This window comes from Macrobrachium rosenbergii, chromosome 21, assembly GCF_040412425.1.
Source record: "Macrobrachium rosenbergii isolate ZJJX-2024 chromosome 21, ASM4041242v1, whole genome shotgun sequence".
In the NCBI taxonomy this organism is placed as follows: domain Eukaryota; kingdom Metazoa; phylum Arthropoda; class Malacostraca; order Decapoda; family Palaemonidae; genus Macrobrachium; species Macrobrachium rosenbergii.
In genome coordinates this window covers 55,563,092-55,588,270 of record NC_089761.1, presented here as the reverse complement: position 1 = coordinate 55,588,270, position 25,179 = coordinate 55,563,092, and the positions used below count along the sequence as shown (strand labels likewise).

General features: G+C 42.0%; 1 protein-coding gene across 1 annotated transcript in view; it reads left to right on the top strand.

Annotated features, from left to right (window-relative positions):
- The window catches only part of LOC136849494 (uncharacterized), a 209,336-nt gene that overhangs the window by 83,931 nt on the left and 100,226 nt on the right, over positions 1-25,179 (top strand). The window contains exons 4-6 of the mRNA XM_067122840.1: positions 2,010-2,134; positions 19,155-19,866; positions 20,098-20,652. Of these exons, the coding sequence (XP_066978941.1) occupies positions 2,010-2,134; positions 19,155-19,866; positions 20,098-20,652 (1,392 nt within the window). The remainder of the gene's footprint in view (positions 1-2,009; positions 2,135-19,154; positions 19,867-20,097; positions 20,653-25,179) is intronic.

Here is a 25,179-nt window from a genome sequence, read left to right as displayed (position 1 = left end):
CTCAGTTCTTGCCTTGCCTTCGTCATAGCAACAATGTATGGCACCAATGGAAACTCCACCAGCTGATGAGGAGGTGGAGTTGTAAAGGCAGGACTTGCCTAGGCCTATACTAAATTGCATCACATGGAAATATTTTCTAAGTTGTTTATTATATGATTTAGATAGAGAATGGCCTGCAAATACCACTGAGTCTAACAATGAAATGAATTAGGCCTATACATAGCTCATTCATATTCTGGTTAGAGCAGGTGGAGATCCTTCCCAGGCAAAATCCAGCAGCGAACTGTCACAGAATTGTTGCTTTCCCATCCACACAGGCAGTTACCTGTCACTTGGTCATAAGAAATTTAGGCAATTCCATCAGTTCATCTGTTCTGGTGAGTGGACTGACTCCGCACATAAACTGTCATTGCACATAAATTTTAACGCCAGATTTGATGAACTGACAGAACTGACAGGTAAACCTGATTGCGAATACCTGGCTTTAGGAGTACCAGGCAAACAAGAGTGGGTACCAAATCCAGAAGGCCAGGAGTCATAGACTGTGGAGGCTGACTTTAGAAGGCTGAGCAGACAAAGGAGGATGAGCTAGAGAGGAGGAATGAGGAGGGAAGCATCACTCAGGAAGGAGAGGTTGCATAACTTGAAGATTCTGCTGAAGAGGATGCGAACGGGTGACAGTGCAGCTTGAGGTTATGAACGGCAAGGAGAGAACTGATAATGAGATGAGAAGGTCTCAGAGGTCGAAATTGGTGGTTAGACTACATTGGAAAGACCCTGAGAGCTGTGATATGAGTGGCAGAACTTGGGTAATCAAGAATGCTTGCATGAATTAGCCTAGGATCTGAGATAACTGGATCATAAGGTGAAGACCCCTCCTGAGGGTGCATGGTAATCTTTGGTAGAGGAGGCCTAATAGGACCAGCATGGCCTAGACCACTTGCTAGTGGAGAATCTAGCAGTTGATGGGCTGTCACTAATCGACAGCTGAGAGGCAGATTTTTTAGTTGCTCAAATCAGAGGCAAGGTGGAGGATGTGGGGTAGTCAGATATGCCGAAGCAGTCTTGTACACAGGCTGGCAAGTTTACAGAAACATTCATGCAAACCAAAGCAGGCTAGTATATCAAAGCAGTCAAATATGGTGAAGCAGCAGGATACACTGAAACAGTCAGATACCTTGGAGTCATCGTATACACATTTCATTATGTTCAGGAGAGCAGTCAGGTACATAACTTGAGAGAAGCTGGTAATGCTAAAACTGAGTACATGGTGGTAGTTGAGTACTCAAGGACAGGCAGGTATGAGAAGACAGATGTGTGGAATGGAGCAGTAGAGAAGGTGGAAGCAGTTGCTTACACTTGAGCAGTAACCTGGGAATCTTTTACACGGAAACAGTAGAGCCTACAGGAGCAGTCGAGACCACAGAAGGCAGAGAGGGGAACACTCAGCAGGAGGTGATAACACAACAAAAGCCATGGAGACAGACAGCGAGACAGCAGGCAGCATCAATGAAATGGGCTGCCAGCTTTACACTTAACTTATGCATGGCTGAATCAATTACGGCTAAAAAGTGGTCCTGGAACACAGTAGCAGCCTTCTTCTAAAGTGTAGTCTGTAAAGAGGTGTCCACCAAACAAGGGATCTCCAGCAAAGGGGAGGGATTCAATGGAATCAAAGGCAGAGGCAGGAGTGGCGTAGGAAGAACTAAGCTGGAGCTGGGAGGTGCAGATGATGAAGAAACCTAGATTGTATGGGGAGGGAGACTTTATCAGAGAGGTTTTGTCAGTGGAGAAGACTAGTGGGTTGGGGTCAGCATGACCAGAATTACCAACATATCCTACCCTGAGCACTTAGCTTGAGGAACATGCATTATGGATAGGAAGGCTCTTCAATTGAGACTCAAATCTTGATAGTAATGGCTTCAGTGCAGTAAGATGAGGAAGAGTTAGAAGAATTTCTAGCTGAGTTGTAGGATGCATTATGTTCATATGTACTTCTTATCATGTAGGAACTACTGATCCACCATCCAGCCTATGCACACTGGACAGATCTTCTGAGGGGGACATTTTTGGCACAGAAATGTGGATCCTTGCCTGAGGATGGCATAAATTTTTATTATTTCCTCAACATTTGGTGTAGATATCCGAATACTTGTCGTTGGCTTAGCTAAAGAGATAGCCCCATCCACTCGTTCTCTCTCTGTCTTATGAAGGGAAGAGTGTAATACGATATGGCTGTTTACGTTTGAATTACCAACAATAACCATTTCCTATTCAGTATCTTTTATATAGGCATTTGTATGTTTTTAGATATCATGTATGCTTTTATGTATTACCATGAGAATGGGGTGGTAGTGAGCTAGTTTTGATTATAAGATATTGCAGATGTAAAAATGAAAAGGAGAAAAAATGATATACATAGCCAAAAGAATATGTGCAATATATACAGAAATTTTACAGATTTTTACTAAGCATGAAAATAGCATAGACATACATTTAAAAGGGATGAAGGAATATACAAAAACTACTGAATTATATATACCGGTATACATATATGCTTAACTGAATGACAGAAATATGGAACATGAGGAATATATAAATAAAGACAAAATCTACGAAGGAAAGAGAAACAATGGAGTGCTTCGAGGGCTTTCGACTCTTTCGTCCTTTACTTAGCAGACTGAAGAAATAAAAAAATAAGTTTACAAACTGCAAAGAAAGCTCATATAAATGACAGATTGGAATTACAAAGAAAAAAATATGTACCTGGAATCCAACACAATTGAAGAATTAGTAGAACTGCCAAAACAGAGTTAAATATTCAAGAGTTTTATATAAGTAACTTACCAAATAATTACATAGCTATAGTTTCTACTTTACACGGCAGCTCAAAATTCGAAATTCGCGGTAGCGCTCTTTTGTTTTAGGTGTAGGTATGTTGCCCCGCCCACTATTGGGGAAGAATAGGTAAAACTTAGCTAAGGAGCTCAGTGCGTTTCTGCGGTTAATGACTGAACAACAGTTATTAGCAGCTCGTTTTAAACTTTGCCGGATGGTGGGAGGATCATCTTTGGTGAAATACTCTTTTGATTTTGATAATTTAGCTATCTAGCCTGAACTGGGATTGTGGATCGCCGATTGTGACTTATTCATTTAGATTTTTTACCGTATGTTGGACTCTAGTTTATCCAGCATTAGGTACTGCAGCAAAGGCTGCAAAAAACTAGACTTTACGTCCGGTCAGATACAACACACACACACCATTTGTTGTACTTGTGAGAACTGATTGTTAGCCTGAATTGGTGTGGCCGAATGTAGGACTGAGAAAGAGTAAAATGGAATACGTTACAGACTCATTAGACAAATTGAAGCGTGGGCGAATTAGAAAAGCTGAAGCTAGGGCGAAGCAGAGGCTTCTGCTAGTGTTAGCCATTCTTCAGGGATGATATTGATGTTTTGCTATCCCTTAGCGCCTGCTTGACAGTTTGTTCTCCATTTCCAGTCACTCCAGCTTTGCCTGTCACTCCTGTACCTAACTCTCCCATTCTGCTGGAGCTAATGCCATTATAACCAAGCACGGGTAGATAAAAAATATGAATTTACTTGTGAATACTGTTTCCCAAATTGGGAACCCTGTGAAGGTCCTAATGGACAAATTTAATAGTGTTGTGTCGAGTGATGTGTTAGTGGAGGGGGCGGCTGTTTGTCCCACCGATGCTGCTAGACCAAGGTCCCTGCTAAACTCCCCTTGCAAACATGGGAGGAAGCAAACTGGCAGTCCAAGGGAGGTCGGTGGGGTTTGCCCACGAGCAGTTGTCGCCTCATCTGAGCCTGTTGTCCACTGATCCCAGGCTCCGGAAGAATACCGTTGGAAAGGTATTAGATTGGATACCCATACCCTTTCTTCAAGTGATTCAGACTCTCCCACATTGAAGAAACGCCGTGACCGTTTTGCACATGTATATAGGCCACTGAAAAGGCCAGGCGATTCAGTGGATTCAGTTCCCCCTTCTCGTAAACAAGTGGTAGAGAGAGAAACGTAGCCCTCTCCCTTCTTGTAGTTTCTGGGATTCGCCAACAGAGATTCTCTCCTTTCACGATGCAAGCGCCCAGTGTCGATCAGTAATGTGCATAAGCGACAACTCACAGATCGTTCGGCATCCGAGCTTTCGCCTTCAGAGCGCCCATTTTCATCCGAGCGCCCATCACCTGAGCGCGCAGCTCTCGCCTTACCTGTTCGGGAGCACACAGTTTCCAAGTCAGAAGAACCCGTGTTTGATCGCTCGGAGCAGAGGCGTCAGATCACTGGCGCTCATCCTTGGTGCATGGCGTCCTTGGACAATGCAGTTGCTTCCAAGTCAGCGCCTGCTTCAGCTTTTAATGAGAGGCGCCTATTATCCGTGCGCCCAGTCGATGGGGTGCCTCTCCCTTCCACCTTACGCCTTCTAATGTTTTCGTGACCCCGCAACAAGAATTTCCGTCGGCCTCTCAAGACCCTTCTTTGGCGCCGCTTCAACTCCGGCTTGACAAATTGTTGAGCCTTCTTGAAAATCCTACTCCAGTGGTACAGGACACTGTGGAACCCCCAGGATCACCTGTTTTGTCGCGAGACTGCAGAAGAAGAACCCAGCCCACTTCTCATTACTTGGCTCTCAGGATTTTCCTGGTCTACTACCACGTTGTCCTTCTCTCCAGTCGTCCCATTATGGCCAGGTTCAGCCTACCTGAGCATCGACAGCCACCAGGTACTGCCAGACTTCCAGCGTATGGTGTTGTCTTGATCATCGAAGCTTTCGGCGCATGGATGCCTGGCTAGCAGAAAAGAGGAAGAATCGGGAAGAAGCGGTTTTTGTGCACCCACTCAACATACCAAGCAATAAGGCATGTAGATTATTTAGGGCTTCTGGCCCTCAGCGTGAGACTTCAATCTCCTCAAATACTCCTTTCTCGGGAGAGAGAGGAAAGCAGTGCTTCCTTGATATCTTGATTCCTCTCACAAAATTCAGAATTTCAAACAGCTTGGGAAAAACTACGTAACAGAGATGAGAAACTTCCAAGGCATCATCTAATAAAGGGAAAACAATATTTGCTTCACAACACAAACACCATATACCTGACTAAACACACTCACAATTGTCATATAAGTAAAAGTTTAGCAATACTCAGCAAATCTACTTAGAATTTCCATATTGATACAGTGTAAACAAATAAAGAGTGTTCTTGAGCTAAAGCGTACATTTTAACAAGCGTAAACACAAGATGAGAGCATTCTTTTGGACAAAACACATGTAACATCCTCCCCACCATAGGAGTGTGTCCAACACTCCTATCATCATAGAACCTCTACTACAATCTCATAGCAGAAATTACAAGTCAAGTTTAACAGGTACTTTAGTAGATCTCCCCTTTCGAGTTTTACCTACAGTAGACTCAGTGATTGATTCAACTGGGTCCATGGGACCCCATACAACCTAGATTTTCCTTTATTATTTCCTCAGGAGAATTACAAACACTTTCCTCACTGATATCTGAAATCTCTAAATTGTATAGGTTTTGAACAGGTCTGATTACAAATCCGTTTAGTTTTAACCTTGGCACTTCACCATTCCATCCTTTTCCAGGGTACAACTCATTAATAACTCCAGAAGTGGCCACAGCAGCCTGGTGCTCTTTTTACCTTACTATTACAACAGAACCCCTTGTTAAATTACAATTAGCTTTGAACCCCTTTACCATGCAAGGCGGGTTTCTAAGGTACTCAGGTTGCCAGATGTTCCAGAATTTCTCAACTGACTTAGGCTTTTTGCTTCGCTCACACACAAATCCTTTGAGGTCACACCTGAGGCAGGTCATCTGTCAGTTCCACTGAAAACCTGCTGAGCATTCAATAAGAAAATGAGATGGGTAAGGATTAGCAACATCAGGTTCTTCACCTACAAATGTCAAGGGTCTAGAGGTGATCCCATGCCTCACCTCATGAAGAGTGGTTTCTAATTCCTCCTAGACAATGTCTTAGTGCCCAACATCTTTCTCAGCGCCTTCACTGATCTAATGAGGCGATTCCCACCAGCCTCCCCACCAAGGCGCGCCAGTTACAATAAACTTCCATTGGGGGGTCATGGGCATAATGTTGCTTCAACAAGGTTGGAGGCATCCAAAAGGTTTTAGCATTGCCAGAGTAGAACACAGAGGTACACCACGTCTAGTCGTAAACCCGACCAATTGCCCAAATTGCAATCAATGGCCGAAGACTCTGTAAGCTCTAGGTGGACAGCTCTGACAACAGCACAAGTAAAGAATATACAACTTCTTGGAGGAAATCCAACACAAAATAAGGGACCAGCAAAGTCTAGACCTGTAACAGTGAAAAGGAGGGCGATTTGACTTTTACCTTTCAGGAAGGGGAGCCACAGGCTGGAACGAACTGGCTACATCTAGCGACACATTCTCTGCAAACCCTCTTGCAATCTGTGAGCGAATGATCCAATAATTGTTGCAGAGTGAAACAAGCACAGCAACAACACACCAGCATGTTTCTTAAGTAATCCATGCTGGTGAACCAACAACAAAGCAATATAAGTACCAGGGACAATATTAGGTGCTTACTCTCAAAACTCAATTCGGCATTCTCTAAGCGCCCCTTTATTCTCAGCAACCCTTCCTCATCTAGATAAGGATCAAGTTTGACCAAAGGTGACCCCTTAGGGAGGGGTTGAGACAAAGCCAGAGCATTTATTTCTCTTGCAAAGGCCTCTCTTTGAGCATAGTAAAGCAGTTTGACCTTGGCTTTCATCAATTCTCCATAAGTCAAGGGACCACCAGCTTTAAGGGATGAAGCTTTACAATTACCAACAAATCTTAACACCCAACCTACTACATTGAGTGCCTTGGAAGAAAGGGCTCCATCGGAAAACTCAAACAAGGGCTGATCCAGACTCAACAGACAACACAAACAGTGTCTGTTTCACATTGCTCTTCTTGTGGAATCCCTCTCTCTTATGCGTCCTTAAGTAGGAGAGATGAAGTCGCGGAGCCAAGAAGGGCCCATAACCAAACATCAGACTGTGTGAGAGTTGCTCTGCATAAACACCTCTTGATATCAGGTCTGCAGGGTTGTCTTTTCCAGGACAATGTTGCCTTGAAGATAGTGTCAATCCTTGAATTTCCACAACTCTGTTGGCTACAGGTTTTCCATCTATTTGGTTCTCCTTTAATTGCAGCTAGGGCAACAGTGGAGATCTGTCCAACTTGTCAGACTGAAACCTCCTGGACCAGCATAACGCCCAGACTACAAATACAACCAGTCTAGCACACAATAAGGCACCAAGTAATTCCTAACTGTAGGGAGGAAACTTTCTTTATATTGGCTACCTTACCTCTAGCAGCAATCAATGGCACATGAAATTACCCTTTTCTGGCACTCTCACATACACTGGCACCATACCCCCTTTCCGAAGCATCACCAAAGGCATGAAGTTCAATAGCAGGAAGATCTCTCCAGGACAATTCTGAAAATAAGTAACGATTAATTCTCAATGATTCAAGTACAGAAAGTCCTACTACCCACAACTTAACTCCGCCTTGCATAGCCTCAGGTAATGGTTCATCCCAATCTAGACCTAATCTCCAGATTTCTTGGAATAGTATTTTTGCATGCATAACAAAGGGACATATGAACCCGAAGGGGTTAAAACATTGAGCAGTTAGGCTTAACATTCTTTAGTACAAACAATATCCCCAAGGGATCTACATTCTCTACCTTAAATGTAAAACAGTCCGAGGAGGAATCCATTGTAAGCTAACACCTTTACCACCTTCTACAATAGAATCTTCTGTCATGGGCAAGGTTTTATAATTAGAGAGTACACTTTGACAGGGACATACCAGCCTTCTTCAACCTTACAGGCGTCATCAAATCTTGCACAGGCCTCGCAGACTATCAGCCCCAGAAAGCCAGTCATTAACATACAGATTCTCAAGCAATTCAGAAACCACCTCTGAGGAGGGTATTTCTTTAAATGAAATTTCAAAGTGGCATTCAACAAAAGGGACTACTCTTATTTCCAAAAGTGCTGCTTACAAAATGGAAATGTTTTTACAATATCCTTTTCTTCAACAAAAACCTGTGAACATCACAGTCCTCCCACCTCACCTTAATTTGAAGGAAAGCCTTGGTAATATATCAGCAGTTAAAGGCCACCTTTCCATCTTCACAAACCTCAGTAAAACTTCTACTAAATCAGGGTTTGGAAAGACCACTTTCTAAACAGTCATTTAGGGACACACCATTACTGCCACGAGCTGACCCATCAAACACAGGCCTGATTTTGGTGGAGAGACTCGCCTCCTGCACCACAGGTCTGTGAGGCAAATAGAACACTGGGTACCCACCCTCCAACTGATGGGGTGGGATCTCTTCTATAATACCTTCCTTTTCATACTCTTCAAACACCGTATATTGTTACTGCAGACCAGGGTCCTATCTAACACAACTCTTGAATTATCAATCTTCTCAAGGCATGGTGTTTGTTATATCAAGTAACTTTAACTTTACAGACACTGATTTCCACGGAAGGAGCCACCTCATAACGGCCTTCCTTGTAACTTCACAATTTCTCAAATTACTGCAGAATAGAGAGTCCAGGCTTAATAGCTGACATTTTCCTGGGCTTGAATGCCTACAGATTCTAAATCCCAAAAGTTACTCAAGCTATCTTCTGAAAATTAGAAAATGTTAACAGTTGCACACCTACATTACAGTTATCTTAGGACCTAATTTAGGATCAGACAAAACTCAACCAAGAAAACAGTCTCTGGGCTACAAGCCCTTCATGACACACAACTTTGTTAGAGGCATCAGCTTCCATACTCATCAACTGAAGTTGGATGCAAGGCTCTAAGCATAGGATCCACTTTGGTCCTACATAGGGGACAAATTACATTAATCTCAGCAACCTTAAAGCTATATTTGTGGTTATTAGCCCCTAAACTCATCACTTCATAAATCCTACACAAATCTGCCTTGGAGGCCTTACCTCCCCCAAAGGCAGAAAATGATAAATACTCAGAGAGGTCAGCCATGGGCCTGACCACTTTTAGATAACTCCTTGGAAATGCCAGGATCGGAGTCTAATCCTGTCAAACATTACAGTTGCAGAGATTATACCCTGATAGCCTTTATCTTTGCTGTTGTAATACACAACACTGCTTAATAGCCCTAGCCCTTGACTGCAAGGAGCCTCCCACATGTGTAACAGATTCACTCTCCCCTGCACCTTTCTCTTTCAGGGGTTTTCTCATAGCTGTTACAGGGGAGTATCGCCGGACTTCACGACAAATAAGTGCGTGGTGATGGCCACCCTTGCACTTTGAACACCTGGCCCAGCAACCCCTTGCATAATGGCCAGGAGATAAACACTTAAGACACAGCCGCTTTCCACGAATGGCTTCTTCTCTTTCATGAAGAGAGAGCTTCACTATACCAAAACACTTATCACTAGGATGCAGCTTTCCACAGAATGCACACTGCTGCTTAGAGGCACTATCTTCTGATGAAGTTTGAAGGGCTGAGGCTGAACCCTGGATGAGCTTTTTCTGCCTTTTTTCCACGCCGGGATCCTCAGTCTTCGATTGGTTTTCAGCCTTAAGAGACCTCACCCTTTCTCGCCCCTCGCTTCGTGTAGGAATTCCAGCAGCCCTTTAAGGTCTCCTTCCTCTTGTTGACTTGAGACCCTCCAGTCTAATCTGCCGTGGGGAGTAGGGACAAGATCATAGACGCCAATACCACGCCCATATTGGTCCCCTCCTACTCCAGAGCCTCAAACTGCGGCGTGGCTATCGCTCGTCTTACCTTCCACACTTAACGCCGAGAGTTGATTATTTGTACTTACGATCTCGCCCGACAGCATAAGCTGCATTGAGTCCCTGAATGTGGCGGAAATTATCTTGGTTGGCATACCTCTCTTCCAACATTTCACATGCTGATTTATAATTAGCTGCCGTCTGAGCCAGACCCTGTATAACTCTTCTTGCCTCGCCCTCCAACACAGGCGCAGGTACATAAATTTGTTAACAGGAGGCATAGGCTTGTCATCAACAGTAGCCTTAAATGAAGTCCCAGAGCAGCATCCACTCAGTTATTTTCCCACAAATTTTAATAACTCAAGCTTGACAATTTCACACTATATTGCTTCACTACTAGGCTCACTTGCAGAAATTATACTACCTTCCAGTAGCCCTACTATTCAAGTTCACAAGTCTACCATTGCCTAACCTTTCTAAAACTTCTGCAGCAGCAATACGTGTTTGGTCTACCTCACTACAGAGAGCAAATGCGGCTTCATAGACTAATCTTTTGACTTATTCAGGATTTTAGATCCAAAATCTGCACCGCATCATCTAGTTCAAACGACTTGGACTTACGGTGGTTGAATTCGTCTACTAGGCTAGTCAACTCATGCCAGCTTGGTTGGCCTTGTAGAAGTCCACTTAATTTTCTCGCAGCACAACACAGCCATGTTTCAGCTCTGACTCTCTTCAATTTAAGACTTCTCAGTTTCATCGAAATGTCAGGAAATCTGGGAAGATCTTCGTCACTTTCTTCTGTTCCCGGGGTCTGGGCACCATGTAGATTATTTGGGGCTTCTGGCCCCTCAGCGTGAGACATAATCTCCTTAAATACTCAACTTTCTCACGGGAGAGAGGGAAACGCGTGCTTCCTTGATATCTTTATTCTTCTCACAAAAAATTCAAATTTCAAACAGCTTGGGGAGAACGCAACAGGTTCCACAGTTCATTTTTATAATTCCCAGATCACTCAAAAATTCACAATAATGGTACAAACAAGATACAAAACACAATTGGTACATCAATTTACTATTTCAATATAAAAATAGCAGAAACTCTGAAAAGAAAGGGCGCCATCGACTGCACAGGGTGTGGGTGACAGAGCACAGAGAATGGGGAAACTTCAAGGCATCATCCTAATAAAGGGAAAAACAATATTTGTTTTACAACACAAACACCATATACCTTACTAAACACACTCCACAATTGTCTTATAAGTAAAGTTTAGCAATACTCAGCAAATCTACTTAAATTTCCACATATTGATACAATGTAAACAAATAGGGAGCGTTCTTTTAGATGCTAAAACGTACATTTTAACAAACGTAAACACAAGATCAAGAGAATTCTTTTGGACAAAAAACATACATTTAACAAGGTTGTGGTACCTATCCCCCCTGAATACCAGGGGTTTACTGTACAGGCAGTCCCCGGTTTGCGACAGGGGTTCTGTTCTTACGCCGCGCCATAAGCCGAAAATCGTCGTAAACCGAAAAATCGTCGAAAACCAAAAAATCACCGAAAATCGTCAAAAATCCTAAGAAAACCTTACTTACAATGCTCTGGGTGTATTGAAAACTGTAAACTGCATTTTTATTGAGTTTTTCATCAAAAAAACCTCCAAATTTTTATTATTCTGCCGTTTTGGAGCCATATTTCTTCCGTCAGATCGGCGTATGACGCGTCGTAACCCTGGAACATGCATCGTAAACCAGGAAATAATTTCTGATGAATATATCTGAAAAGCGTCGTAACCTCGGAACGTCATAAGCCAGACTCGTGAACCGGGGACTGCCTGTATACTGAAACCGAGACAGGCATACCAAGCCTAGCATAGTGTAAATCACTGACAGTATATCTTGCACCGTCCACGATGATTATGATGGAGTCTTGTTTTTCGACAAAATTTTAATGATCACGATACACGAGATCAGATGATGATACTCGCAGGTTACGGCTCTTTGTATGCTGTGTAGTTTTGAGTTTCACAGAATGTTTCCTTTGGAAATAAGCTGTGCTTGTGTATTTATGGAGCAAGTTTCAGTTCCAAAATCCAAAAACTGAATACAGGAAGTCTCTGGTTTACGACGGGGGTTCCGTTCTGACGCCGCGTTGTAAGCCAAAAATCATTGTAAACCAAAATAATCGTTGAAAATTGCAAGAAAACATTACTTTTAATCCTTTGAGTATCCTTTGGGTATCTTGAAAATGACGTAACCTGCATTTTTATTGAGTCTTTCATAAGAAACCCTCAAGAGAGAGAGAGAGAGAGAGAGAGAGAGAGAACCTGCATTTTTATTGAGTCTTTCATAAGAAACCCTCCAAAATTTTACCATTCTGCTGTTTTGGAGAGAGAGAGAGAGAGAGAGAGAGAGAGAGAGAGAGAGAGAGAGAGAGAGACTGCCTCACTGCTTATCTACCAGAAAAAAGACTTGGAATTTCACAGAACTACAGTACTCCCCCATTTTTACTCTTACTTTTAAGTATCATCCTACGTTAAATATAGCTTAAATTATTATCCTATTACTACTGTATTAATCTTTGAAATTATCTTATTAATATCATTTCAAAGTCATCTTAAACATTAGTACCCTTTTCCAGCCTGCTGGCACAGGCAAAAGAGAGAGAGAGGTTTATCTCTTTAATCTCTTGAGGAATGTTAATCCATTTCTCTGTTGCAACTGACAGCAACAAAAAATTGTCTTTTTTCTTTGTCTTCCAAAGATATACTACTGCACTGCCTTTACTACTCATTTTTAAAGCACTATGAACACACACACACACATAGGTAAAGAGACTCAAATTAGCAGTATCTTATCCTGAGACAGTGAAGGGCTGAACTAAGTATCTGTTATAATATATCTATCCATTTCTTCTACTTTTTGATGGTGAGAGAGAGAGAAATTGGTCTTCTAGCCTTGGTCAGAAATGTCAAATAATTTGACATATTGACAGTTCCACCCTCCCCATAACTAAAGCTTTGGGCAAAGACTTGAAGTGTGATATTTCTTTGTTTAAAAATTGAAATAATTTTTACTTTAAAAATGCATAAATGTTAATTACAGTATATTATTGTTAATATTATTATTATTATTTATTATTATTATTTAATCTTATTAATATTTGACAATTAGCACTTATTATTAGGTAAGTCATTTGTTTATCATACAAATTTGTTAAAAGATTCGTGTGCCGTCATTCTCTCTCTCTCTCTCTCTCTCTTATATCACTCATCCTCCTTTTAGTGTATGCAGAGCCCATGAGGTACAAGCTTTGTGATTAGTTAAAATCCCACCCTTCCTGCCAAAAGCATGCCACCAAGGACGGCGAGAGGGGGAGGAGGAAGTTGTCACAAGTTGTTATTGGCTACTGTCAGTCCCTCCAGCCAGTAGCATATTGTCATGTAGAGAGGGGGTTGCTACGAGCTCTGTTATTGGCTACTTCTAATCCCTCGAGCCGATATCATATCCTACGTCAAAGCAATAAAAAAAATTGTCACACAATCGATGATGGGATTTTAGTCTATTTTTATGTTTACAGTGATTCATATTTCTTTGAAGGATATATGCAGTAGAGAGAGAGAGAGAGAGAGAGAGAGAGAGAGAGAGACAGACTCTGTTGGTTGGTGGCCTTACTTAAATCTCAAAAGAGTGAAATTATTCGAGGAGAGAGAGAGAGAGAGAGGTTGAATGAAGCGATTACATTGGTAAGCAGTTTTATAATTTCACAGGATTTTAATTTAGGTTTTATCGATACTTTCTGTGGTTACCTTGATACTAGTATTTTAAAATTAGTAAATCATTTTTTATCATAAAAAATGTATTTATTCATGAAAATAAATTAAAAATCAATAATTAGTAAAGACTGCTCTATGAAAAAATCCATGGATGTGAATTTTCTTGTCGTATGCATTGGACTGAGTCATCTGAAATATTACCATCGAGAATCATAAGAAAACTTTACTTTTAATCCTTTGGGTGTCTTGCAAACAACGACTCCTGCATTTTTATTATTGAGTTTTTCATAATAAAAACCCTCCAAATATTGACCATTCTGCCGGCATATTTCTTCCGATCGGTGTCAGACTGGCGTTGTCCAAAATACTGTCAAAAATTGTAAGAAAACCTTACTTTTAATCCTTTGGGTGTCTTGAAAACAATGTATCCTGCATTTATATCGAGCTCTTCAACAGGAAAACCTCCAAAATTTGGCCATTCTGCCATTCTGGAGCCATATTTCTTCCATCGGATCGGCCTTGTCAGCGTCATAAACCTGGAACATGAGTTGTAACCCAGGAGATAATTTTTTGGTGAATATATTTGAAAAGTGTCATAAACTCGGAACATCGTAAGCCAGCGTCATAACCTGGAGACTGTCTGTAGTGTGGCGCTGCCCTTGTAGCCACTCGAGCAGCTGATGCAAAAATGTCCTGAACCATAAGAGTTCCCAGACCACAGAATGCTGGATTTTTGAGGTCAGACTGCATTTCTTTGTGACTTATGTAAGCTGGGTAAAAGGCACCGATTTTATGTTATCAGCGCCTCTGTTAGGTGTGTATCGGCACCAATACCCAATTATCAGCGCCGATAAGCGGAAATTGCAGATTTTCGGCGCCGAAATTGCAGATTTTTGTCGCTAGACAAGCCCTGTAAAACTGGATCGCTGTTAACCAGGGACTGCCTATATTCTTGGGGGGGAGTTGGTTGTGGTACGCATCCCCCACGAATACAGGTGGTTTACTGTAATGACCGATATTGAACACAGCAATTAATGCTTTCAGACAGTTTTCCCCAATTCAAATAATTTTTTTTTTCCCCCAAATGTTTATTTCGATCGATTCAATCAAATGGTCTACAACAGTTGTACAAAACTGATGCAGAATTTGCATTAAAATGTATGATTGCAGCAGTTGCATTTGCACTGGTCTTAGATGTATTAGGCTTATTTGAATATTTAATTGATAATAATGATCATCCTGACGAAGCCCAGCCTGTCTTAAAGTATGTGGATTAGACTCCCAAACCGTCGCTCAGTATGTTGACATCCTTGATTTGATCATGTTTGTAGCTTCACATCTAATAAGTGGAGACTTTCTGCACACACAAGTGTTGCATCATCTGCAAACTGAACAATCTTGTTTTCCAGGTCAACAACCAGATCGCTTTCATAAACAGTAAAGTGGACCCCTGCCTAGTCACGGTTCCGGATTCACAGCTTCACCTATTCACAGATTTCTCTGCAGAACATGATATTCACATTATTCGCGGAAAATTTGCCTATTCACGGTGTTGTTCACAGAGAAATATCCACAGATTACTGTATTTTCATATAATTCTCTTGACTAAATGCACTTTTTGTGATAAAACTATCAAAATATTCAGATATAAGCATTTTTAGAGCTTTTTTTTGGTGTTTTGAACCATCAAAATAGGCAGTTACAAACATTTTTAGTGGGGTTTTAATTATTCACGGATTTGAACTATTCTGGGGGGCTAATGTCCACATCCCCTGCAAATACTGGGGGTCAAATGCAACAATAAAAAAAATCATTATGAAAATGTAGGTTGGTAATTACAGGGGTACTTCCTAACCTAACCTAGAATGCTGCTGTCCAGTGTGGTAGATACCTCCCCCTCCTCAGCCTTAATAAAAAATATGACACGGTACGTACATTGATAAAACCTTATCAGACCTAACCTGATCTACAAACCTACTCCTGTGTGACCAAAGCCTTTTACTGCAATATCGAGGCCAGTGATGCATAACCCTCCTCAGTTGATGAATAAAAGATTGCGTGCACTTCAGTAAACCATTTTACATTGTAAAAGCTTAGTCTGTGGAATAGTAGTGGTGTTTAGGTTAATTATTTTTATGATTATATATTGCCTCTGCTAATATTGCCTTTCATAATTTATACACCTTTCCTGTTATGTAAATATATGCTGCCCATATTTTATATTCTTTCAAAATATAAACTGATCTGATAATAGTTTTATAACAATATATCAGGAAAAGAAGGAAAAGCATTAGTCACACTAATATCCTCTCTAATACATAAATTAAAAAAGACAAAGCAAATACTGAAATATAAGTTAAACAAAAAATGAAAAAATTAAGTTTATTTCTTCAGTTTTTTACCTCGTACTTATAATATTGTTAGATAAAACAATATTCACACATGAGACCTGTAACTTATGAAAAACTAAATAATTTAATTTTTAAATATGTGAATAAAGGTGATATTTGATTTCTTATAGGCCTAGAGCTTTCCCTGACACTAGGTGTATGGGGAATTGTTTACTTTCTTTTTTAAAATTGTTCCATCCCATTCTTTGGTTATAGCATAAACAAAATGTTCTATTGGAATAAAATCTGGTGGTTGGAAGTGCCATCTAGGTGAAAAATCATGGATGTTGCTCCGACCAAGAGTTGACAATATGAGTCTTGTGCATTGCCTAAAAATGTGGGTGTAGGCTTACCCATCCACATGTGCTGTGGGTAGTGTGTCCTACATTGTTGTTTTGGAATGCGTCTTGAGCAACTATATAACTTGGGTTATCTTCCCAAAACTTTTGTGAATGAATGAAAGTATAATTTATGAGATGGAGTAACTTTTATTATCTTAATTCTTTGAAATTTTACATCCTTTTCATAAACTGGGCCCTAGAACATTGTCATGATTATGTTTCAAAGCGTAGGTTAGCACCTCACCTTATTGGATTTTGTTACTTACTGGTTACGTTGTCAAATTTGGTAAAAAAAATTGCTCTTTTTTTCTTTTTGGCTCATCAGGTAAAGAAAATGTGGGTATATATCCTCATGTGTTACAATGCAGCCAGTTAGTGAAGGAATTTTTATAATACTATCCTGACATGCTAAATTAACCCTTCAAAGCAAAGAACCACAGTGATATTTAATGATGTACAGTAGAACCCCATTCCTCGACCATATCAAAACTCGACATAATCAGATTTCGACATGAAATGTCGAGTAAATATTGCATCAGAGTTCGAACAAAAAACTGGAACCCGACCTGATAAACCACATGATTTTTGTAAACAAACTGTTTCGTGATTCAGTCAGTTGTCGCTAGTTGGCATTGTTCCTACGTGTTTAAACCCCACTCAGCTGTGCTTCGAGTGTTTTTATCTATTTACTTAGTTTTTGTGGCTTTTTGTATTGTATTTTGATAAAAACATGGGCCCCAAGAAAGCCATTGCAGACAAGCAGAAAAGGGAAATGGTAAGAACCACAGTTGAACTTAAAAAAGAGATTATTGAAAAGTTTGAAAGAGGCATTCATGTAACTGATTTAGTTCTCAGTTTAAGCTACTGAGATCCATCATAAGTACATTTATAAAGTACAGATAGGCAATAAAAAATGCTACTGTTGCTAAGGGGTTACTGAGTTTGACAGAACAGAGGCCTCTCATAATAGATGAAATAGGAAAATTGTTGTTAATATGGATAAACAAAAAACAGGTTGCTGGTGATGGTGTCTAAAGGTTGTGCCGTATATGCTGTCGTAGAAGATGCACCCTCGCATACAATGTACCCCTATTTTACAAGGATATTTTTTATGTAACTCGCTAAGTAATTACATAGCTATGGTTTCTAACTAGTTCGGCAGCTAAAATTTGAAAATTCGCGTAGCGGTTCTTTTGTTTTGGTGTAGGTAGGTAGTCTCGCCCACTTTCAGGAAAGAGAGAGAACAACTCAGGAAATCATTTCCAATTTTTGTTTCTGCTGGATGACAATGAGATTGTTAGCTCTCAGCTAAATTTAGATTTCGTTACCAGTGTTGACTGAGATCAATTTGGTAAAGTATATTTACTTGGTAGTCTTTTGGCAATTATTTAGAGTAAGGCTTCTTACACACTGGCGTTTAATCGGCGGCGCGGCGATGAGCGATATTAATGTTTTTAGATATTCCTATGCAGAAACGCTTTGGTCTTCACACACGAGCGAAACGGAGCGAAACGAAGCGAAGCGGCGAAGCCAGCGATTCGCTCAATAAATGGGCGATATTTTTATCGCTAGCGACAATCAAATTAGGTAAGTTCCCGTTAACGTTTTCTGTTGAATGTTTATAGTAAACGTATATAAAAGATCAATATATATTTAATAGAACTTGTTAAATACAGTTCTAATCAAATGTTTAATTGTTTTAAGCAAGTAAACCATTGGTAAAAAGCAAACGGAAAAACTGTATATTTAAAACATAAAGTTATGTCATATATTTGTGAAATACAATGAGATGTGTTATATTTTGAGAGTTGGTATATATTACCATTTCAAACGTGTATCGAACCTGTATCAAAAAGCGACGCTGCGCTTGAGATGTAAAGAAACAATTCAGTCTGTTTCTTGACTGATTGAGTGCTGCAAGTTGCTGTCAATATGGCCAAGAAGATGCGTTCAAAGGTGAGTTTTATTGAGAAATTTGAAAGAAGCTAGCCTAGTGCATATAGTGATTTCAGTGGAATTATACAAGTTGTATTCTCTACTAAGAATTTAAAGAAAATATCAGCTGCTGACCGATAAAAGTGTCAGTTCTTGCATTTAAGTGCATAACTATGGTAAGAGCCTCTTGTATCGTCACATTCCCTCTATCGACATACTCATTAGGTATTTTTTTTAACAAGAAAAATAGTTTGTTAATAATAACAAAATATAATAACTTGATGTTGTACACAATTTTTTTAAGAAAACATAAAAATATTGATGTTTTTCCGCTTATATAACCTCCCATTAAAAAGAGATATATGTACAAGATGCACCTAATCGCTCCGCTCGTTTCGCTTATATGTAAACACCTAATCGTTTCGTATCGCTTCGCTCATCATCGCTTCCCGTCGCCGCGCTCCGCTTAAGCTTCTAGTGTAAAAAAGCCTTAGGGTTTTTTCTTAAGACCTTAGTTCTTTCAGGTTTTGACCATTTTTTCCTAACCTTGACTTTTGGGTGCCAACTTTTCTGACGATGTCTGATGCAAGTACGTCTTCCCCTCATTATTGCAGCAAAAGCTGAAACACGAGGTTAACTTCAGCAAAATATGACTCGCATGCCATTTGCGCTGATTGCAGAGGTCAAGTTTTGTTTTTTGACTTCAGTGTGTGAGGAATACAAAGATTGGGACCCTAAATAGTGGAAAACTTTAAGTTCTCATCTATCTAAGTTAGAGAGGGATAGGAAGAGAAAGGCATCTCCTAGGAACGACAATAAGACTACAGTTTCCCAGGAATCTGATAAGTCTTCTGTCAATGTTGATGTACCTATTATTTCTGCTTCTGTATTATCCCCTATTCCCAGTTCTCCTGCTGTACCACCTGATCCTTTACCCAGCTCCCACACTTCCAACCCCAATGCCATTGCCAACCTAGAGTCAAGATTTGACCGTAAGTTTGAGTTAATTGTGAGTTCTATGGCCCAACCGGGGTCTTCGGTTTGTACCCTAATGGATCAAGTTAATAAAGGTGGTGTTATCAGTGCAAGTGCAGTGTTAGTGGAGGAGCTGGCTGCCCGTCCTGCTGACTCTCCCAAGCAAAACTCCCTGGCGCACGCCCCTGAATCTGGGAGAAGCCATACCAGAGGCCCAAGGGAAGTCAGAGGGGTCTGCCCATGGGAAGTCAGCCCAGTTGCCCCTGTTGCAAAGTCCCAGGGTGCAATAGACAGCCATTGGAAAGGCATCTTTTCTGAGGTGCATCGTCTTTCTTCAAGTTCAGAGGCATCAAGCCCTGATGTCAGGTGCCAATGGCACAAAAGTGATAAATCTAGGCCATTGAAAAGGCCAGCAATAGATGTATCCCACACCCCTCAGGTGCCCAGTAAGAATTCTCACTCTACGATGCGCAAGAAGCCTTTATGCAGCTTTTGGGACAGTCCTGAACATTTTTCTCCAGTTTGCTCAGATTCGAAACAACAAGTTTTGCCGCCTAAGCACTTGTATTTGGCATATGGATGCAACCGTTTTGTATCACCTGTGGATGCTACAGTGTCTGAGCACTCCTTTAGCACCCAACGTGTTAGTATCTTTGGAGTGCCCAGTAGCCCCTAAGTGCCCAGTGACTTCCCAGCTAAGTAGCTTCAGCGCCTGTTGGTGCCCGTATGTTCGGAGATTTCTGAGCGCCCATTAGCACCAGAGAGTGCAGTTTCTCCTCTAAGGTCTTGGCCCCAGCCTGTCTTTTCGGCGCTAAACCTTGGACTTCAGACTTTTTCTTCAGTTATGGACTCAGCTTTGGCTCCCATCCAACAGAGATTAGATGACATTTTAGGTTTTTTGAAAAAACCTCCTCCTGCTGCTAAGCCAGCTGCAGACGCATATCTTTCTCCAGTGTTGTCCAACGAAGAGGAGTCAAATAAGGATGTGGAAGAGGATTCAACTCCTTCTGCTTATGTGGCACTCCGTTTTTTACTACGGAGTTTTCCTGCCTTTTTCTCACCAGTGGCCCCATCTACTCACAGGTCCACCTTCTTGATGAGTAATCAACCTGCTGAACACTCCAGGTTGCCCAAGATGGTGCTCTCTACTTCCACTAGGAAGGCGCTCAGCGAAGCAGATGCTTGGCTTTCAGTCAAGAGAGAGCAAGGGGAGGCTTCTTTTATCTTTCCTCCTGCCCATCTTTCGCATAGAAGGTATTCTTCTCATGCCACTGGAGAAGCTCCTTCCCTGGGAGCTGCTGCCTCCTCCCAGGGGGACTTCTCTGGCTTGATTAATTCTTCTAGGGGATCGACTTTTTCATTGGCTAAAGTTATGTTTTCTTCAGCAGAGATTGATCATCTACTGCGAAACCTCTACAAGGTGTTCAAAGTAATTAGTTTCTTGGATTGGTTAGTGGGTGCTTTGGCGTGGAAAATACAGGATTGTTTCTCTCTCCCCAAGGACTTCGTCTCGGACACTCTGGGTGTTCTCTCTTGAGCCGATAAAGGAGTTAGAGATAGCTCTAAGGAACTAGCCTCTCTTTTTACGTTGGGTGTTTTAAAAAAGAGAGAGTTATGGTGTTCATATACCAACAGAGGAGTGACTACAGCACAGAAGTCTGCTCTCCTTTTTTCTCCCTTGGTGAAGGATTTTTGTTCCCACAGTTGATGGTTAATGACATTGTGTCTCATGTACACAAAAAATCGACCCAGGACCTTCTGTCTCAGTCAGCGAGACGTCCTAAGGACCCTCCTTCGTTTAGTGAGGAGTTGGCCTCTCCTCTACAGCCTCACCCCTTTCATGGTGGGAGAACAAGATCTTCCAGAACACGTTCCAATGTTCGCTTTTTGTCACAAACAGTCAAGAAGTCCGCATCAAGACCCTCATCAAGAAAATGATGACCTAGTCCTCTGTGCTTCAGTGAGTGCCAGGCTCCAACTATTTTGGGAAAATGGAACGAAATGGGAATGGAACAATGGGACATTCAAGTCCGTAAAGAGGGTTATGCTATCCCATTCAGGGAAAAACGTCCTTTAGTCAAGAAGCCTATCATCTTGATTGACTACTCCTTAGGCTCAGAGAGGTTTGCAGCCCTCTCGGAGGACGTTTCCGACCTCCCAACAAGAAGGATGTAGAGATAGTTGAGGATGGAGATTCAGAGGGATTCTACAGTTACCTCTTTGTGATTCCCAAATCATCAGGAAGATGGAGATCGGTCCTGGACATAAGTGCTCTGAGTGTCTTCATTCAAAAGACGAAGTTCAGAATGGAGACCAATCATTCCATTCTTGCATCCATTTGTGAAGGAGGCTGGATGGTCTCAACAGATATGCAGGATATGTACTTTCATGTCCCTGTTCATCTTGATTCGAGGAAGTACCTCAGATTCATTTTCCAGGGCAAAGTCTTCCAGTTTCGAGCCTTATGTTTCGGGTTATTGACGACCCCTCAGGTTCTTACTCGTGTTCTTGCTCTCCTGGCAGGATGGCTACATCTCAGGAGGATCAACATCACTCCCTACCTAGGCAATTGGCTCCTTCACTCCCCGACAGAGGATCAATGCACGGAGGAACTTCACAAGACCCTTTGCCTAGTCAACATTCTAGGTTTGCTCATCAGCCATCAGAAATCCCAACTGGTTCCTTTCAGGAGATAGTTTATTTGGGGATGACGCTAAACTCTCTAGCTTTTAGGGTTTTTCCATCCCCAAAAGATTGGAATCTTGCCTGAAAACCGTAGACGAATTTCTATCTCTCCAGACTTGCTCTGCCAACAGATGGATGAGTCTCCTAGGAGCTTTAGCCTCCATAGAGCAATTCGTATCCCTGGGAAGGCTACACATGAAAGTTTTTTAGTTTTTTATTCGAGCCAGCTGGGACAGGAAACGGCACCCAGACTCGTTCATGTTCTCTGTAACTCCTGAAATAAAGAAGCACCTGCTCTGGTGGAAGTCAGAAGACAGGCTGCTGGAAGGAAAGTCCCTTCTCATTCAGAATCCAGACCTAAGCTTTTATGCAGATGCATCAGACTTATACGTGCTGGATGAGTGCTCTCCGAGGAGACAAGGAGACAGAGGTTTCACATAAATGTGAAAGAGTTAAAGGCAATTCATCAGGGATTGCAAGCCTTTGCCTTGGAAGTTTCTGGGAAGACAGTAGCAGTCCATTTAGACAATACCACAGTGCTATTTACTTATGCAAGCAAGGGGAATATTCCTTCTCCCTTTGCAGGCAGCAAGGGATCTTCTACTTTGGGCAAACCAGAATCGGACGAAATTAGTAACGAGACTTGTCCAGGGCAGACTGAATGTCCTGGCAGACCAGGTAAGCAGGCGCGATCAAGTAATTCCCACGGAGTGGACTTTAGATCCATAGGTTTGCCTGGATCTTTGAAGACTATGGGGAACTCTGACCTTGGATCTCTTCGCGAGCGCCCGGATTTGAGCGAGCACCCAGTAGCGGCTGAGCGCCGTATATTACCTGAACCCCTGCCTTCAATTAATCACCATGATTCGTCTAAGCTTCCTACAGCACTTAAGCCTCCTGAAGTGTCCAAACTGCTTGTAGCGCAGACAACCGTTAGCGAGATTGTTTCTAGCCTTCATAAGAAGTCCACACAGGATCTCCTTACACAGTCCACGAAGCGACAGAGAGATTGGCCCACAGTACCCACCAGGACTTCCTCTCCTCTGCTGTCTAGGCCCTTTTTTGGGGGGCAGACAGAGATCTCAATCTAGGCCCAGAGGGTCAGTTAGGTTCACGCCCTGAGCCATCAAGAAGTCATCAACTAAATCTTCAACCAGCAGGTGAGACCCCAGCCCTCCATGCCCCAGTGGGTGTGAGGCTCCTTCTCTTCTGGGAGAGATGGAGATCAAGAGGGGCAGACCAGAGGGTAGTCAGATTACTCAAGGAGGGTTATTCTATCCCTTCAGGGAGAGACCTCCCTTGACCAACACTCCCATCACATTGATGGCCTACTCCGAAGTCTCAGAGAGGTATTCGACCCTCTCCGAGGAGGTTTCCTCTCTCATCAGCAAGAAGGCCATAGAATTAGTCAGGAACTCCAAGTCGATGGGGTTTTGCAATCAACTCTTCGTAGTGCCCAAGTCTTCAGGGGGATGGAGACCAGTGCTAGACGTGAGTGCTTTGAATGCCTTCATAGAGAAGACAAAATTCAAAATGGAAACAACACAATCGGTTCTTGCTTACATCTGTCAGAGGGATTGGATGATCTCCCTAGACATGCAAGACCCATATTTTCATATCCCTGTTCACGAGGATTTAAGGAAATACCTCAGGTTTGTCTTCAGGAACCAAGTTTATCAATTCAGAGCTCTTTGTTTCAGCCTTTCGACTGCCCCACAAGTTTTTACAAGAGTACCTGCTCCCCTAGCAGGTTGGCTACATCTAGCAGGGGTAAAGATCCTACTTTATTTAGACGACTGGCTACTTCGCTCTCCCACGAAGGATCAATGCATGGAGGACTTACAGAAGACGATTCACATGATTCAAGATTTAGGACTTTTATAGAACCTCCAGAAATCTCAACTAATTCCCACTCAGAGAATTCTCTATTTGGGGATTCTGATAGACTCAGAGTTTTCAGGCTTCGCCGTCCCCCAGGAGAGTGGAGGAATGTTTAAGGAAGGTGGACTCTTTTCTCGCCCTTCATTCATGCACAGCAACTCAGTGGATGAGCCTTTTAGGCACACTGGCCTCATTGGAGCAATGTGCCAGACTGGGGAGACAGCACATGAGGCCACTTCAGTTTTACCTGAGAGCCTGCTGGGATCGGAAGGTACATCAAGATCTTCACTCCTTTTCTATCACAGCAGAAATAAAGGAGGACTTGCATTGGTGGAAGTCAGAAGAAAGATTGACGGAAAGGAAATCTCTTCTCCTAGTGAACCCCAACCTAGACTTCTTCTCCGATGCGTCGGATCTGGATTGGGGAGTGCTCCTTGGGAACCGAGAAATCTCAGGAATTTGGTCCCCGAAGGAGAAATAGCTTCTCATCAACTTATGAGAATTAAAAGCAACTCACCTGGGTCTCAGTTATTTTTGCAACAGAAGTCTGCAACAAGACGGTTGCAGTGCATGCAGACAACACCACAGCCTTGGCCTACATAAGACTTAGGGGGAAACACACTTATTCTCCTGCGTGAGATAGCAAAAGATCTTATGTGCTGGGCAGACTAGAACCAAACCCAACTAGTCACAAGGTTTATCCAAGGCAAATGCAATGTTCTGGTGGACGAACTAAGCCGCCGGAATCAAGTCCTTCCGACCGAATGGACATTGGACAATCGGGTGTGCTCCAACCTTTGGAGATTATGGGGACAACCGACCCGGGACTTTTTTGCAACGTCTCGAAATCACCGTCTACTTCTGTTCTGCTCCCCTGCTCTTGACCCTCTCATGTGGGCAACAGATGCCATGATTCAAGATTGGTCGAATCTGGACCTTTACGCTTTTCCAACCTTCAGAACGATAAGGGAAGTTCTCAAGAAATTCCTCTCTCACAGCAATGCAAGGATGACTCTGGTGGCCCCTTTTGGCCACAGATGGAATGATTCCCGACCTTCTGGATCTCCTCGTAGACTTATCAAGGCGTCTTCCTGCTATTACAGGCAGTCCCGGTTTATGACGGATGTTCCATTCTTATACCGCGTCGTAAGCTGAAAATTGTTGTAAACCAAAAAATCGTCGAAAATCGTAAAAAATCCTAAGAAAACCTTACTTTTAATGCTTTGGGTTTATTGAAAACGATGTAAACTGCATTTTTATTGAGTTTTTCATAAAAAAAACTCAAATTTTGATTATTCTGCCGTTTTGGAGCCATATTTCTTCCGTCGGATTTGTCTGACGGTAATCATAACCTTGGTCCAAACTAGGGAAATAATTTCTCATGAATATA